Source organism: Chenopodium album, chromosome 15 (assembly GCF_948465745.1).
Source record: "Chenopodium album chromosome 15, dcCheAlbu1.1, whole genome shotgun sequence".
In the NCBI taxonomy this organism is placed as follows: domain Eukaryota; kingdom Viridiplantae; phylum Streptophyta; class Magnoliopsida; order Caryophyllales; family Amaranthaceae; genus Chenopodium; species Chenopodium album.
In genome coordinates this window covers 213,543-225,234 of record NC_137848.1, presented here as the reverse complement: position 1 = coordinate 225,234, position 11,692 = coordinate 213,543, and the positions used below count along the sequence as shown (strand labels likewise).

The 11,692-nt window shown below is 35.9% G+C and overlaps 2 protein-coding genes across 2 annotated transcripts; one reads left to right on the top strand and one right to left on the bottom strand.

Moving 5' to 3' along the window:
* Positions 1 to 604: 604 nt before the first annotated feature.
* Positions 605 to 7,002, bottom strand: LOC145582611 (glycine-rich domain-containing protein 1-like). The gene is made up of 9 exons (XM_081639592.1): positions 6,848 to 7,002; positions 6,212 to 6,378; positions 5,247 to 5,364; positions 4,906 to 5,160; positions 3,931 to 4,386; positions 2,631 to 3,175; positions 1,954 to 2,152; positions 1,623 to 1,778; positions 605 to 1,535 (listed from the first exon to the last, which is right to left on the bottom strand). The coding sequence occupies exons 2-9, from the start codon at positions 6,367 to 6,369 to the stop codon at positions 831 to 833; spliced, it is 2,592 nt and encodes an 863-aa protein (XP_081495718.1). The 5' UTR covers positions 6,370 to 6,378; positions 6,848 to 7,002; the 3' UTR covers positions 605 to 830.
* A 3,545-nt stretch (positions 7,003 to 10,547) lies between these two features.
* On the top strand, positions 10,548 to 11,408 carry LOC145583418 (uncharacterized). The gene has a single exon (XM_081640661.1). The coding sequence runs from the start codon at positions 10,548 to 10,550 to the stop codon at positions 11,406 to 11,408; it is 861 nt and encodes a 286-aa protein (XP_081496787.1).
* Positions 11,409 to 11,692: the final 284 nt, after the last annotated feature.

Genomic DNA, 11,692 nt, shown 5'->3' with positions numbered 1-11,692 from the left:
AGATATTAAGACTTATTAGTTTCGAGTTTAAGTTTTGCTATAAACATTTTTTTAGTTGTCAAACTCAATCATTACATAATGGAAACAAATAGTATAATAAACCATAGATTAACTTATCTAAGTTAACTATAATTTTATTGGATAAAAAACACAATTAATAAATGGCTAAGGTGGAAAGACTTGTAACTTAAGACTCGTTGGTCTTGAGTTCAAGTCTAGATTTCAATTAAGTTTGTCTTCTTAGCTTATTTCAATCACGTCATACTTCAATAAAAAAATTCCATTAAGCATCAAAATACCTTACTTCCCAGTTTATAGGAATAGAAATTGTCAGCAAAATCTGATTTCAGTCACTATTTGGATAACTTTGGAGGGTCCAATTCCCTCCCAGTATTATATTCATTGATACTTTTCCAGTTTTTCTTCTCTCTTTAATATCTAATATTGTACCATTATTATTTCATTGAATAATTTTTGAAATTATTGGTATAAAGTTTGATTTAGGGGTGTAAAGATAGCGAAAAGAAATTAATGTAGGTGGAATTTAATCTCAAGATTGAATACTAGGCTTACACCAAGAAAGATAGTTGGTATCCACAAACTATAATTGTAATTGTTCATAAAACATTTTATTTAACATACAAAAGTACATTGTACATCTTAAACACAAAGCAAAGACTTCATCCTGACATGCAAGGAGAATGAAGGTTTATTTATATATATCCCCATAAACAAACTTATTTATACACAACTTTGGACAAACAACAATAAAAAGAAACATAAAAACTCATTAGGCTTACAAGCAACAACATTTGTGAAAATTTTACTGATTAGGCTGCTACAGGCTCATTCACTATGGAAGCCTCGACCTTTGGCAAGTCACAGGCACCAACATTATCATTATGCGATAAATTATTGCCACCACAACCACTGCCGCAACCGCCACTGCCACCGCAGCCTCCACTCTTGACCATGTGTCCACAACCACCACCATATCCGCCAAAACCTTTACAACCACCACCACAGCCACTTCCGCAACCACCACCACTCTGAACCATGTTTCCGCATCCACTGCCACAACTGCTGCCACATCCACCACTCTGGACCATGTTACCACAACCACTGCCACATCCGCTACCACATCCACTTCCACATCCACCACTCTTGACCATGTTTCCACAACCACTGCCACATCCGCTGCCACATCCGCCACTCTGGACCATATTTCCACAACCACTACCACATCCACTGCCACACCCACCACTCTGGACCATGTTTCCGCAACCACTGCCACAGCCACCCCCACAACCTCCACTTTGAGAATTTCCTTGTATCCCTATGTCACCACTAGCCTCCTCCACTTTGACCTCTATTACCTTTTCAGCATTACTAGGAGAAGTGGTTACTTGGATCACTTGGTTTAATATGTTTTCCTTAGAACCTACTTCGGCAGTGAAACCACCCTTTCTTTTCAGTATATCAGATAGAATGAAGGCTAAAGTGATGCCAGTTAGTATCATCCATTCATCCTTGACCTGTTCACGACAAGAAGGGAAGTAAGCAATATGAGACACGGAAGGGGAATATGATTACAGGATAGAGTCCTCGATCATATAGGATACCTTGAAGATTCCATTTTTAAAATCAATCAGTGCTGTTGCTCTTCCATAAGGATACATTGCGGAGAATTCAACGGCAGTCATAAAATCATGTTCACTGCTTTGTTTTTTGCAGTGTTTGGGTTCAAAGTCCAGCCTCCTTCCACCAAAAAGTTTCACCTAAGAAAAAAGGTTCAATTCATAGGATATTATTTACTGAATATGGGTCCAAGCAAAGCTTAAACAATGAAAGGAATTTCCATCACGGGATTTGTAAAAGGAGCTAGGAAAGCTGATAAAAGTTTAGTCCTAATTATTTAGACAACAAATTCAAGCAAGATAGCAGAAATATTACCATTTTATGACCAACAAGCTCAAAGAGATGACCATCATTTCCAGAAGCATTGTGAAGCTTAAAGGAGCCATGGGTCCCCTTAATTAACCACTCATTTCCCTGAAACTTTGCCAAGGTATGTGTTTCACCAGAGTCTGTGATGTAGTGTACCTCCTTTAGCAACTCAGGGGTTCTTCTTGTCATGTCCTTGCTCGATTCCCTGAGAAACAATAACGCCATAAATGGTGAAAGAGTAAAATATTGCAGGTATCCATCACTAATTCTTAAGTGGTAGTCTGGTAGATGCGAAACCAAGAGAAACAGCTGGTGTAGAATTAGAATGACCATAAATAAATTGATTAATACACAAACTAAAGGTTTCAGGTTTAGGTCCTATAAAAAAAAATATCCACAAGAAGCAACCCGCTTTTGAGACACTACAAAGGGCTGCCATGGAAGTTATGCTCTGGTATAAAAGGGAGACGGGGAGGTAGTAGGGGAAAACCTCTGCAGAGGCCTAAGTAGAGGGCTTGAACATGGGATCTGATGGTCACCATGAGAAGCCAACCATTAAACACAGTCAAGTTTGGTTTTATTATTCTTTTAAATATGTAGACCTTTGACTTTCACAGGCAAGTAGAGAACAAACACAATAGCTACAAAGTTGATTTTAAATATGTTCCGAATTATATCCATACCTCATTTGAAGATTAAGAACATCATTTCCATCATCATCAGTAATACAGGTACGGCTCTTAGCATGTTTAGTCTTCCCTATCTTGGGAAGTGGGAAATAACAAGAACTTATAAAGAAAGGTTGAGACCGCAACAGATGAAAAACTTGTACTGCTGATGTCGGAAGAGTAAATGAAAGAGAAACATGCAGAAGGATAGGCTTAGAAGCTAAGATACCAGGTAGAGGAACCACAGGGAGCCATTTATTTACAGTAAGTTGCGATCCAGAAGCCATACATTCTTGCAATGAGAGGGAGCAAGAACCAAATGGTTTGAATGATTTAGATAATGGTATGTTTGAAGGCAATTGGCAATCAAGCTCAAAGAGAAACTCTCCAGTAGGCTCACACTGGAAATAAGCAACCTGTTTTTCTCCAGACTCGGATAAAATGCTCAAAGTTCTCTTGGCGCTAAAAAGCTTATCAGGTTTTTTCTTACTGAAGGAGACGTGGATGTTTCCTTTGTGATCCTCAGGCAAATTCTTTATTTCTACAAATTCCAAAAGAACCTGAAAAATAAAAGTAGAAGAAATCATGACTTACTGGCTATGTTACTCGGACTCTTTCATTTACCTCACGTGTCCGTGTCGACATGACACGTGTTGGACACCGACACTTGGACATTTCATTTTTAACTAATAACACAACTTTTTCAAGAAAATGGGCAAGTCCGATGCTTGGACACCCGTGTCTAATTTGACACTTCATCCGAGTCCAAGTAACATAGCTTACTGGGGTGTATAACAGCAAATATATTGAAATTTCAAATGTCAAAAAGTTTACAGGCTTTTTAGCTTCACTACAGAATTGACTGTAACACTACACTAGTACTCTTATATATTTTCAACAAAAAACATGAAAACATTTGACTTGGTTTTCTAGGTTCAATTGCATTACAAAACCTTCAAAGAATGTAAGGAGCAGACAGTCCGCATTGAATGTCAAGCCAAACAGTAAACAAAAGTTTCATCAGCAACTATTACCATCTAAAATATCTAGCAATAAAACAATATAAATCCGCCTCATTATGAAACAGCTTTCTATAATACAGTGATCATCCTCATTGAAGTTGTAAAGCACATTGCAACATATAGTCAAATATCACAAGGGGTATAGTTCTACAGCAGATTTGCTTATCTAGAATAGAAACCCATGTGTTCAACTGATTTCAGAATGTTAAGAGATGTGTAAAGATTAAAGAAAACAGAGAAAAGGGAGGAGACAGTTAGATAGAAATATCATCAAGACAAAGTGTCAGAAATACCTCTATAGCTTTTATTTCTGGAAATTGAATGAAATTATCGCATATGTCAGGTGCATGTAACTTCCTGGCCTCGTAAGTGAATGGAATAGGAATTTGTGTAACAGGAGTTGGAGTAGCTCCTCTATACATTGCCCCCGCTTTCCAATACCTTAAGCCAAACGTGTCCTCCCACTGCTTGGTAGTATCAGAAAATCCAGTGTCTAGTTTCTTCCCTTTTGTTCTGTCAGAGTCAGTGTCATCATGCTCTAACACCTTGCCCATTAACTTAATGAGGTCGTTACAGTAAGAAATAGGATTTAATTGATGTGTATGCCAGATAAGGTCAACATCATAAGTAGGAACACAAAAACGTTTTACGTTGTTTTTCCTGTTAGTCCTGATAAGATGCAAAAACCCCCTATATCTGGCCACCGCTTCCTGAAGAAAGAGATCATCAGACATATGTGGCCTCGCAACCTGCCAACAAAGGAACATACAGGCAACATTAGTAATAACACTCATAATTAATGAGGACAATTTCAGAAGCAAGTTAACAGCAAGATTTATAAAGCATCCTTAGCTTTTTCATCCTCAGGAAAAGGATAAACATACAAAAACTGGACAAGCAACTAAAGCATTGCATTTCATTGAACTGGTACGAAGGTAAAACCCTTAGCAATGTTTTAGTGCGATTTATAAACATAACTCTAACTTTAAATCATAAACAGAAATTGGAGGAAGAAATAAGAGGGAGACAGGTTGGTTCAGCATTACTCTTTCCGTATGAGTGTGAAGTAAGGCCTCAATTATCATTCAGATTGATTACAATGAAAGCCTAAAAACCTCCAATTTTTACATCACTACAAATGAGATCTTTTTAAAATGAAAAAACACACAATAAACAGAACTGAACCATAGTTCAACCTCATGTCATGTATATCCTCATTTACATCACTGTAGCATTATTGACAGTCAAACACTCCAAGCTTCCATTACCTGAAAAGAGAACGGGACCTGTCTTTTAACAGCAGAAACCAGGTCATAACTAATAAATTTTTCACTCTGAACATTCCTTTGCAAGCTATCTCCTGGAAAAGATCTGTTACAGTCAACCTCATATGACTCTTCAGGATACATTTTGTTCCATAACTCCTCAGTTTTGCTCTTTGATTTTCCTTGAACAGATGAGATGATGTTATGGTTGCCAAGGATTCTTCCAAACCGCTCCTCGCAGTCTGACTTATATCTTACCTGTTTCATGGAAACACAATACATAATTCACCATCCTTTAAAAACAAGAAAAGGGATTTAGAGATTATTAATGTCCAGAACCCTACAGGATTGAGCCTATGGCAATGCCATATCCATTCGCAGTCAAGAGGAACAACTAACGGGTCTTCTGATACGGCATTCTCTGAATGTTTGGCCAGCAAGGGAAGCCAAAAGGCATTGTACCTGAGAGAGGCATACCAAGCAATGATGAACTGAGTACTGCCTATGAAAATGTCAAATAGAAAAGAAGCCACTAATAACCATCTACAAGAATCCAAGGAAAAGCTCACAGAACATTCATATCAGCATTTAAGATAACCTATAACCTATGTGCTCTCTCCCTTCACTTATAATACACTTGAGATATCAAAGTCAAATCCGAAAAATTGCAATTACATAACTATTTACAAGAATTTTTTCGTTTATTTCCGTGAGGTGCAACCGTCAATCTCCCCCACCCCCAACTCCACCTACCATTTAGAAAAAACGACAATAAAATGGGATGAAATGCAGGAGTAATCAACATGATCTCACTTTCTTTACAACCAAACAAGCACCAACGTACTTAAATAACCAGATTCACATCATAGATTACTGAGAAATCATTAAGACGTTCTATTTGAAGGGTGAACTAATGATGAACAAGGACATTGTATTACTAAGATAACCATCATTGTGTCCTCATGCTTCTTAAGTAAGATATAAGACTTAGATTTACCAATATTTTATCCTCATATCAAGAACTAAAAAGACACATCACAAAAACAATAAAAAAAATGTACATACGAGCATTTAGCATAAGAGCACAAGTTCTCAGCTATATAAATTTTGAAGTCTTAGAACCCTGACAGTAAGCAGCATATATACCACTCCTTCCGTCTAAATTTAATCGTTAAGGTCATGGTGCAATTCAAATCAATAATACGACAATCAAACCCGACTGCTTGAAAGAAAAAAGCACCAGAATCGAATCGTATCAAACAACGACCAAAAGAAGAAAAAAAAATCAGCAATAGACACCAAATTATACCTGTAGATAGCCCATTCCAAAGCAGGACTTTCATACAAATATCGATTCCGATCAACAAAAGCAAGAAATTCCAGCTGCTTTCTAGCAGCCTCAAGAAGATCAACACTCACAGCAATATTCTGTGCTTTTGCCCACTCTATCTCTTGCTCTTCCTCCATGTTTTGGACCTGTCAAAATATTCACAATTCATTCAAAGAACAATTATCTGGCATTATTGATGAAAATTAAAGAAACCCTTTGATTATTGACCAAATTTTGAACCGGTCCACTCATCAACATTTCAGTATAATTAATTCTTGAATGTTCAATACATTTATTCATTCGGAAATTTAAAAAGTCGCGATCGCTATTCAATATTAGGTAATTCAATTATGATCATATAATACAACATTATAAAAACTTGAATCACTATTAATTTATTTATGTAATTTTAATTAGGAAAGAAAACAAGAGAAAATAAATAAACTGAATTTATCCTAAAAAGATCGAATTCGATACAACCTGAATTCAGTATCAGAAATCATCACAGAAGTAACTTTAAAAACACATATTCAAAGTCCACAATCATGAAAATAAGATCGTCAAAATATCCAAATAAAATCAAATATATATTTCAATTTAATAAAGCAAGCTTACAACTGATAAAAATTCTCTCCTCAAAAATGCGGACGATTCTTTATCTGAACTTTGCTGAATTTAAGATATTTTTTTATACAGCAAATTTTTTGGATGTCAGAAAGTTGATTTTTTTTTTTTTTTTTTTTTTTTTTTTTTTTCTGAGGCGAATGTTGTTGAGTTTTATTAGTAGGAGTACTGAGAAACGTACAGGCTTGAGCGAGTAATAGGAGTACAATGCGATTTGATTGTACTCCCAAATTTGTCTTTTGAGTGCATTTGGGTTTGAAATTTTCACTTTTATCATCAGCAAAATACATGCATTTTACTTTTGGTAGCGGAGAAAATTTTTATTTTATTTTATTACCATACAAAAGCAAGTTTGTTAAAAATTGCTACCACTTAACACTTTCAGTTAGTAATTCCGTTAGTGAGATCCGGCCATCCTCATTATCACCTTCCAGCCACCACTCCTTCCTTAGCCACCCTAACTACCTCCCTGTCATCCACCCAAAAAAAAAAAAAAAATTTAAAACAAAAAAAAATTTTATAAAAAAAAACAACCACCCAAGAAACCAGCCTAGCCCCTCCCGTTAGCCACCTATCCCCCTCCCCTCTACTGGTGACCGGCGCCCAAAGCTGGGGCTGGCGCTAACGACCCCATCCCACTCCCTTTCCCCCACCAACGCAGCCCACCCCTCTCCCTTTTCCCCTTCTTGCTGCCCTAACCTAGCCACCACACCAAAACTACAATTGAAGAACTCGAATCGCTGCAACCACCACCACTACTACCACTCTTCTACAACACTTCGATCGATCTTCCTCCAAACCTCAACGAATCGACCAGCCTTAACCTTTTCGACCACCCCTAAACCACCACACCGAAACAACCCTAGACGGGTTTTAGGATTAACGGTGGTTTCAGTGTGGTGGTTAGGGTCAGGGCAGCAAGAAGGGGAAAAGGGAAGGGGCTGGGATGCGTTTAGGGGTAAAGGGGTGGGATGGGTTAGCCGACCGCCGACAGGGGGGAGGGGAGAGGGTGGCTTACGAGAGGGGTTGGGTTTTTTTTTTTATTATTATTATTATTATTTTTTTAAAAAAAACAAAAAAAAAAAACTTAACGGAGAACCCCTAACGGATTCCGTTAAGTGGTAGCAATTTTTAACAAACTTGCTTTTGTATGGTAGTAAAATAAAATAAAAATTTTCTCCGGTAGTAAAAGTGAAAATTTCCTTTGGGTTTTTATCCGACCCATAACCCGGCTTAAATGGATAATGGACTACTCTCTTCGTGTTAAAATAATTGACATACTACCTCCGGTTCTTGTTACTTGCAACTTTGGGAGGTATTACAGACTCCTAGGCAAAATTTTTAAGGGAGGTTAATGAATGGTATGGGTATCAGGGTATTTAATTAGGAGTGATAAATTGGAGGGAATTGTTGTGGTCCCTATTGAATTTAAGGAACCACTTGTACTTTGTTTTTTTTTTTTGAAATTTTCCGTGGAGGCGGATGCACCATGCTCCATGCATCCGGTTTTCTTTAAAAAAAAAAAAGACGGAATTAACATATAGTTGTTCAGTAAAGAACATATAGTTGTTTTGTAAAGAACATATATATATATATATATATATATATATATATATATATATATATATATATATATATATATATATATAAAGAACATTCATAATATTAATAAAGAACATGACAATATAATGTAATGAATATTATTTTTATTTGACAAAATAAAAAAAAGAAAAAAAAAAGCAGAAAGAACATAATAGAATTTTTTTAAAGAACGTCTACTTTTTCAATCTTTAAATGAATTATTTGTTCCATAATTGAAGAGTTTTGGTAATTATTTTCCAATCTCAATTTAGAAATTTGTATATTTCTTCATATTTTAATTTCACTTGTTTGAATTCTTTAGAGAGAGGAATAAAAATCTTAGAGAGAGAAATAGAAAATTTATAGAGAAAAAGAAATTATACTAATAAGAGACAATGGTTGCGCATTTAGATCGAGTTTCGTGGTGTTTTTGATCATTGTTTTGTTAATGGAGTGATTGTTAATGAAGGTGAATATGTGGATTTGTTAATCAAAGATCGAAGGTAATTTTGAATAAAATTTTGTATTTATTTTTCATTAATTGTGTCATTTTAGATTTGAATTAGAATATATTGTAATCATAAAATTCATTGTTTATTTACCTTTTTGAAATTTGATGAATCAGGATGTTAAATTTGAGTATAACGTGACAAAGGTTGAAGATGATGTTCTTTAAAAGATAGTGTTATGTTCATTGTTATTAATAGCTCTATGTTCTTTTTTTATATCTCTTATGCTCTTTTATTATATTCTTCTTGTTCTTTTAAAATAGATGCTCAGAATTTATCATGTTCATTACATTTTAACAATATGTTCTTTTCGCTTTAGATATATGTTATTTAATCTTTATAATTCTATAACATGTTCTTTTCACTTTAACTAAATGTTCCTTTCATTTTAGCTAAATGTTCTTTACATCTCTAAATAATGTTCTTTCCGCTTTTTTTTTTTTTTTGAATGGATGTACCATGCGCATGGTACATCCGCCTCCACGAACCACTAATTGGTTTTTTTTAGTGGGAAGTTCCCACTCATTTTTTTTGGCTGACTTTTGAAACAAGTGGGAAATTTTGCACCCACTTTGTTTCCCTCCTTTTTTTTCACCAAAATTTAAAACTGAAATCAAATTTCCCTAACATTTTACTGTTCATTAAATTCAAACAAAAGGTCCTCTATAGAAGCTGAACACCCCATATTTTGCCCCCATTTCAGAATTTAGTTTCGAAGGGGATTGGGGAGGGGGGAGGGAAACCATAATTCAAAGTTAAATTACACCACAAAGTGACATAATTCAAAAATAGGTAGCCCTACAAATTACATCAATCTAAATTAAAATTAGCATAATTCTAATTCCTATTTGTTGTGTTAGTAGCAGCAGCATCATTAATTTCAGAAATTAGGCTCCGCTAAAGACCGTAAAAAAAAAGGGGGGGGGGGACTTATGGTAAAGTTCATAGATGAACTTTTGGATGAGCTTTATGATGAAGAGCAAGCACTGAATGAAGCATTCATCCACGAAGAAGTTCCATGGTGGTATGAATCAGATAAGGAACAACAGCAAGTAATCCATGAAAATGATGATGGTTATAATGCAGATGATGATGCAAACAATGACCATCAACAACAAAATGGCAGAGCAAACAGAGAGATGAATGTTGAAGAGAAAAGGGCAATAGTTGATGAGATATTGCTGCACATGGAGGGGGACTCACTGCCAAGAGGATTCTTAGCCAACTTGGCAAGAAAATATTCTTTGCACAAATCTACAACAACAAGGTGGTTCCAGGTAATTAAACAATCCCTAGCTGATGGTATTGTAGTAGATGTAAGAACCAAAAAACTAGGCAGAACAGGACCAAAACTAAGGGAATACACTGATGAATTTCTTACATCTGTTCCATTGTACAAGAGAACTACATAAAGGGGTTATATTGCTGCACTCCACATTTCAAAATCCACTTTACATAGGCTAAAGAAAAAAGGCAGACTTAGAACACACACTAGCACAAACCACCCATCTTTAACTTATAACCACAAAGTAGCAAGACTTAAGTGGGTTCTTAGTCACATCAATCCCATACCAGCACAAGGGGACCCAACATTCATTGATATGCAACAAGTGATTCACATAGATGAGAAATGGTTTTTCATAAACTCAGAAACAAGAACATTCTACCTTCTCCTTAAAGAAGAAGATCCTTATAGGACACAACAGTCAAGGAGGTTCAAGATCAAAGCAATATTCATGGGGATGATAGGGAAGCCCTTGTATGATGAAAACAAAAACATGTTGCATGATGACAAATATGGTCTATTTCCTTTTGTTAAGTATGAAACGACCAAAAATAAAAGTAAAAACAGAGATAAAGGCGCTCTTGAGACGAAAGCTGTCCAAAGTGTGACCAACGAAACAATCATAGACATGTTAATGACACATGTAATCCCAACAATTCATGAGAAGTGGCCTCAGCAACTTCCAAAAGACATCATTATTCAATGGGATAATTATAGGCCACATCAGGTTCCAAAGGATGTAGAATTTCAAGCAGCATGTCAAGCAAATGGTTTCAACGTTCAATTCACATTTCAACCAGCACAGTCACCAGACACCAATGTTTTAGACTTGGGACTGTTTAATGTGATACAATCACTTCAATACCAATTATTTCCCAAGAACCTAGATGATCTTATAAAGGAAGTTGACAGAGCTTTTGAAGGGTTTGATCCCCTTCTGAACAAGTACACATGGATTACACTACAGTCATGCATGATTAAAATTCTGGAGAAGCAAGGTGGTAACAACTTCACTCCCCCACACATGAAGAAGAGAAGCCTAGACAGGAAAGGACTTCTACCAGAGGTGTTAGAAGTGGACAGAGGACTCATAGCACAAGTTGTTCATTATTTGGACACAATTTCAGTTCAAATTACAAGTCAAGGGGAGGGCAACATTGAAGTAGATGCAGACTGATGCAAATCAACAAAGTGAACAAGTTTTGTGGAAAACATGGACTGCCACACATAACCATTCAACATTCCACTAACTTTTTGAATGTGTTTATGTCTTGGTTATGTGTACATTTGGTAAAAAGTAAGCATATATTGTTAGGCAGTCATGTACTTAATCTAGCTTAATTATTTTGATTAGTCAAACACATTTGGAAGCAACGGAATGCAAAATACTTTTGAACACTATTTCCATCAGATTGGGTTTTTTTCAGTCAAGCTTTAGTGAGTGTTGGTACCTCAACAGAA

What these genes read in the sequence shown, in the direction of transcription:
- LOC145583418 (XM_081640661.1), top strand. Translation starts at nt 10,548, where the DNA reads ATGCAACAAGTGATTCACATAGATGAGAAATGGTTTTTCATAAACTCA.
- LOC145582611 (XM_081639592.1), bottom strand. Translation starts at nt 6,369, where the DNA reads ATGGAGGAAGAGCAAGAGATAGAGTGGGCAAAAGCACAGAATATTGCT. An exon ending in TTGGAATGGGCTATCTACAG is followed by an intron (nt 5,365 to 6,211) that starts GTATAATTTGGT and finishes TGCCTCTCTCAG; the next exon opens with GTACAATGCCTTTTGGCTTC. An exon ending in GTTCTTAATCTTCAAATGAG is followed by an intron (nt 2,153 to 2,630) that starts GTATGGATATAA and finishes ATTGTTTCTCAG; the next exon opens with GGAATCGAGCAAGGACATGA.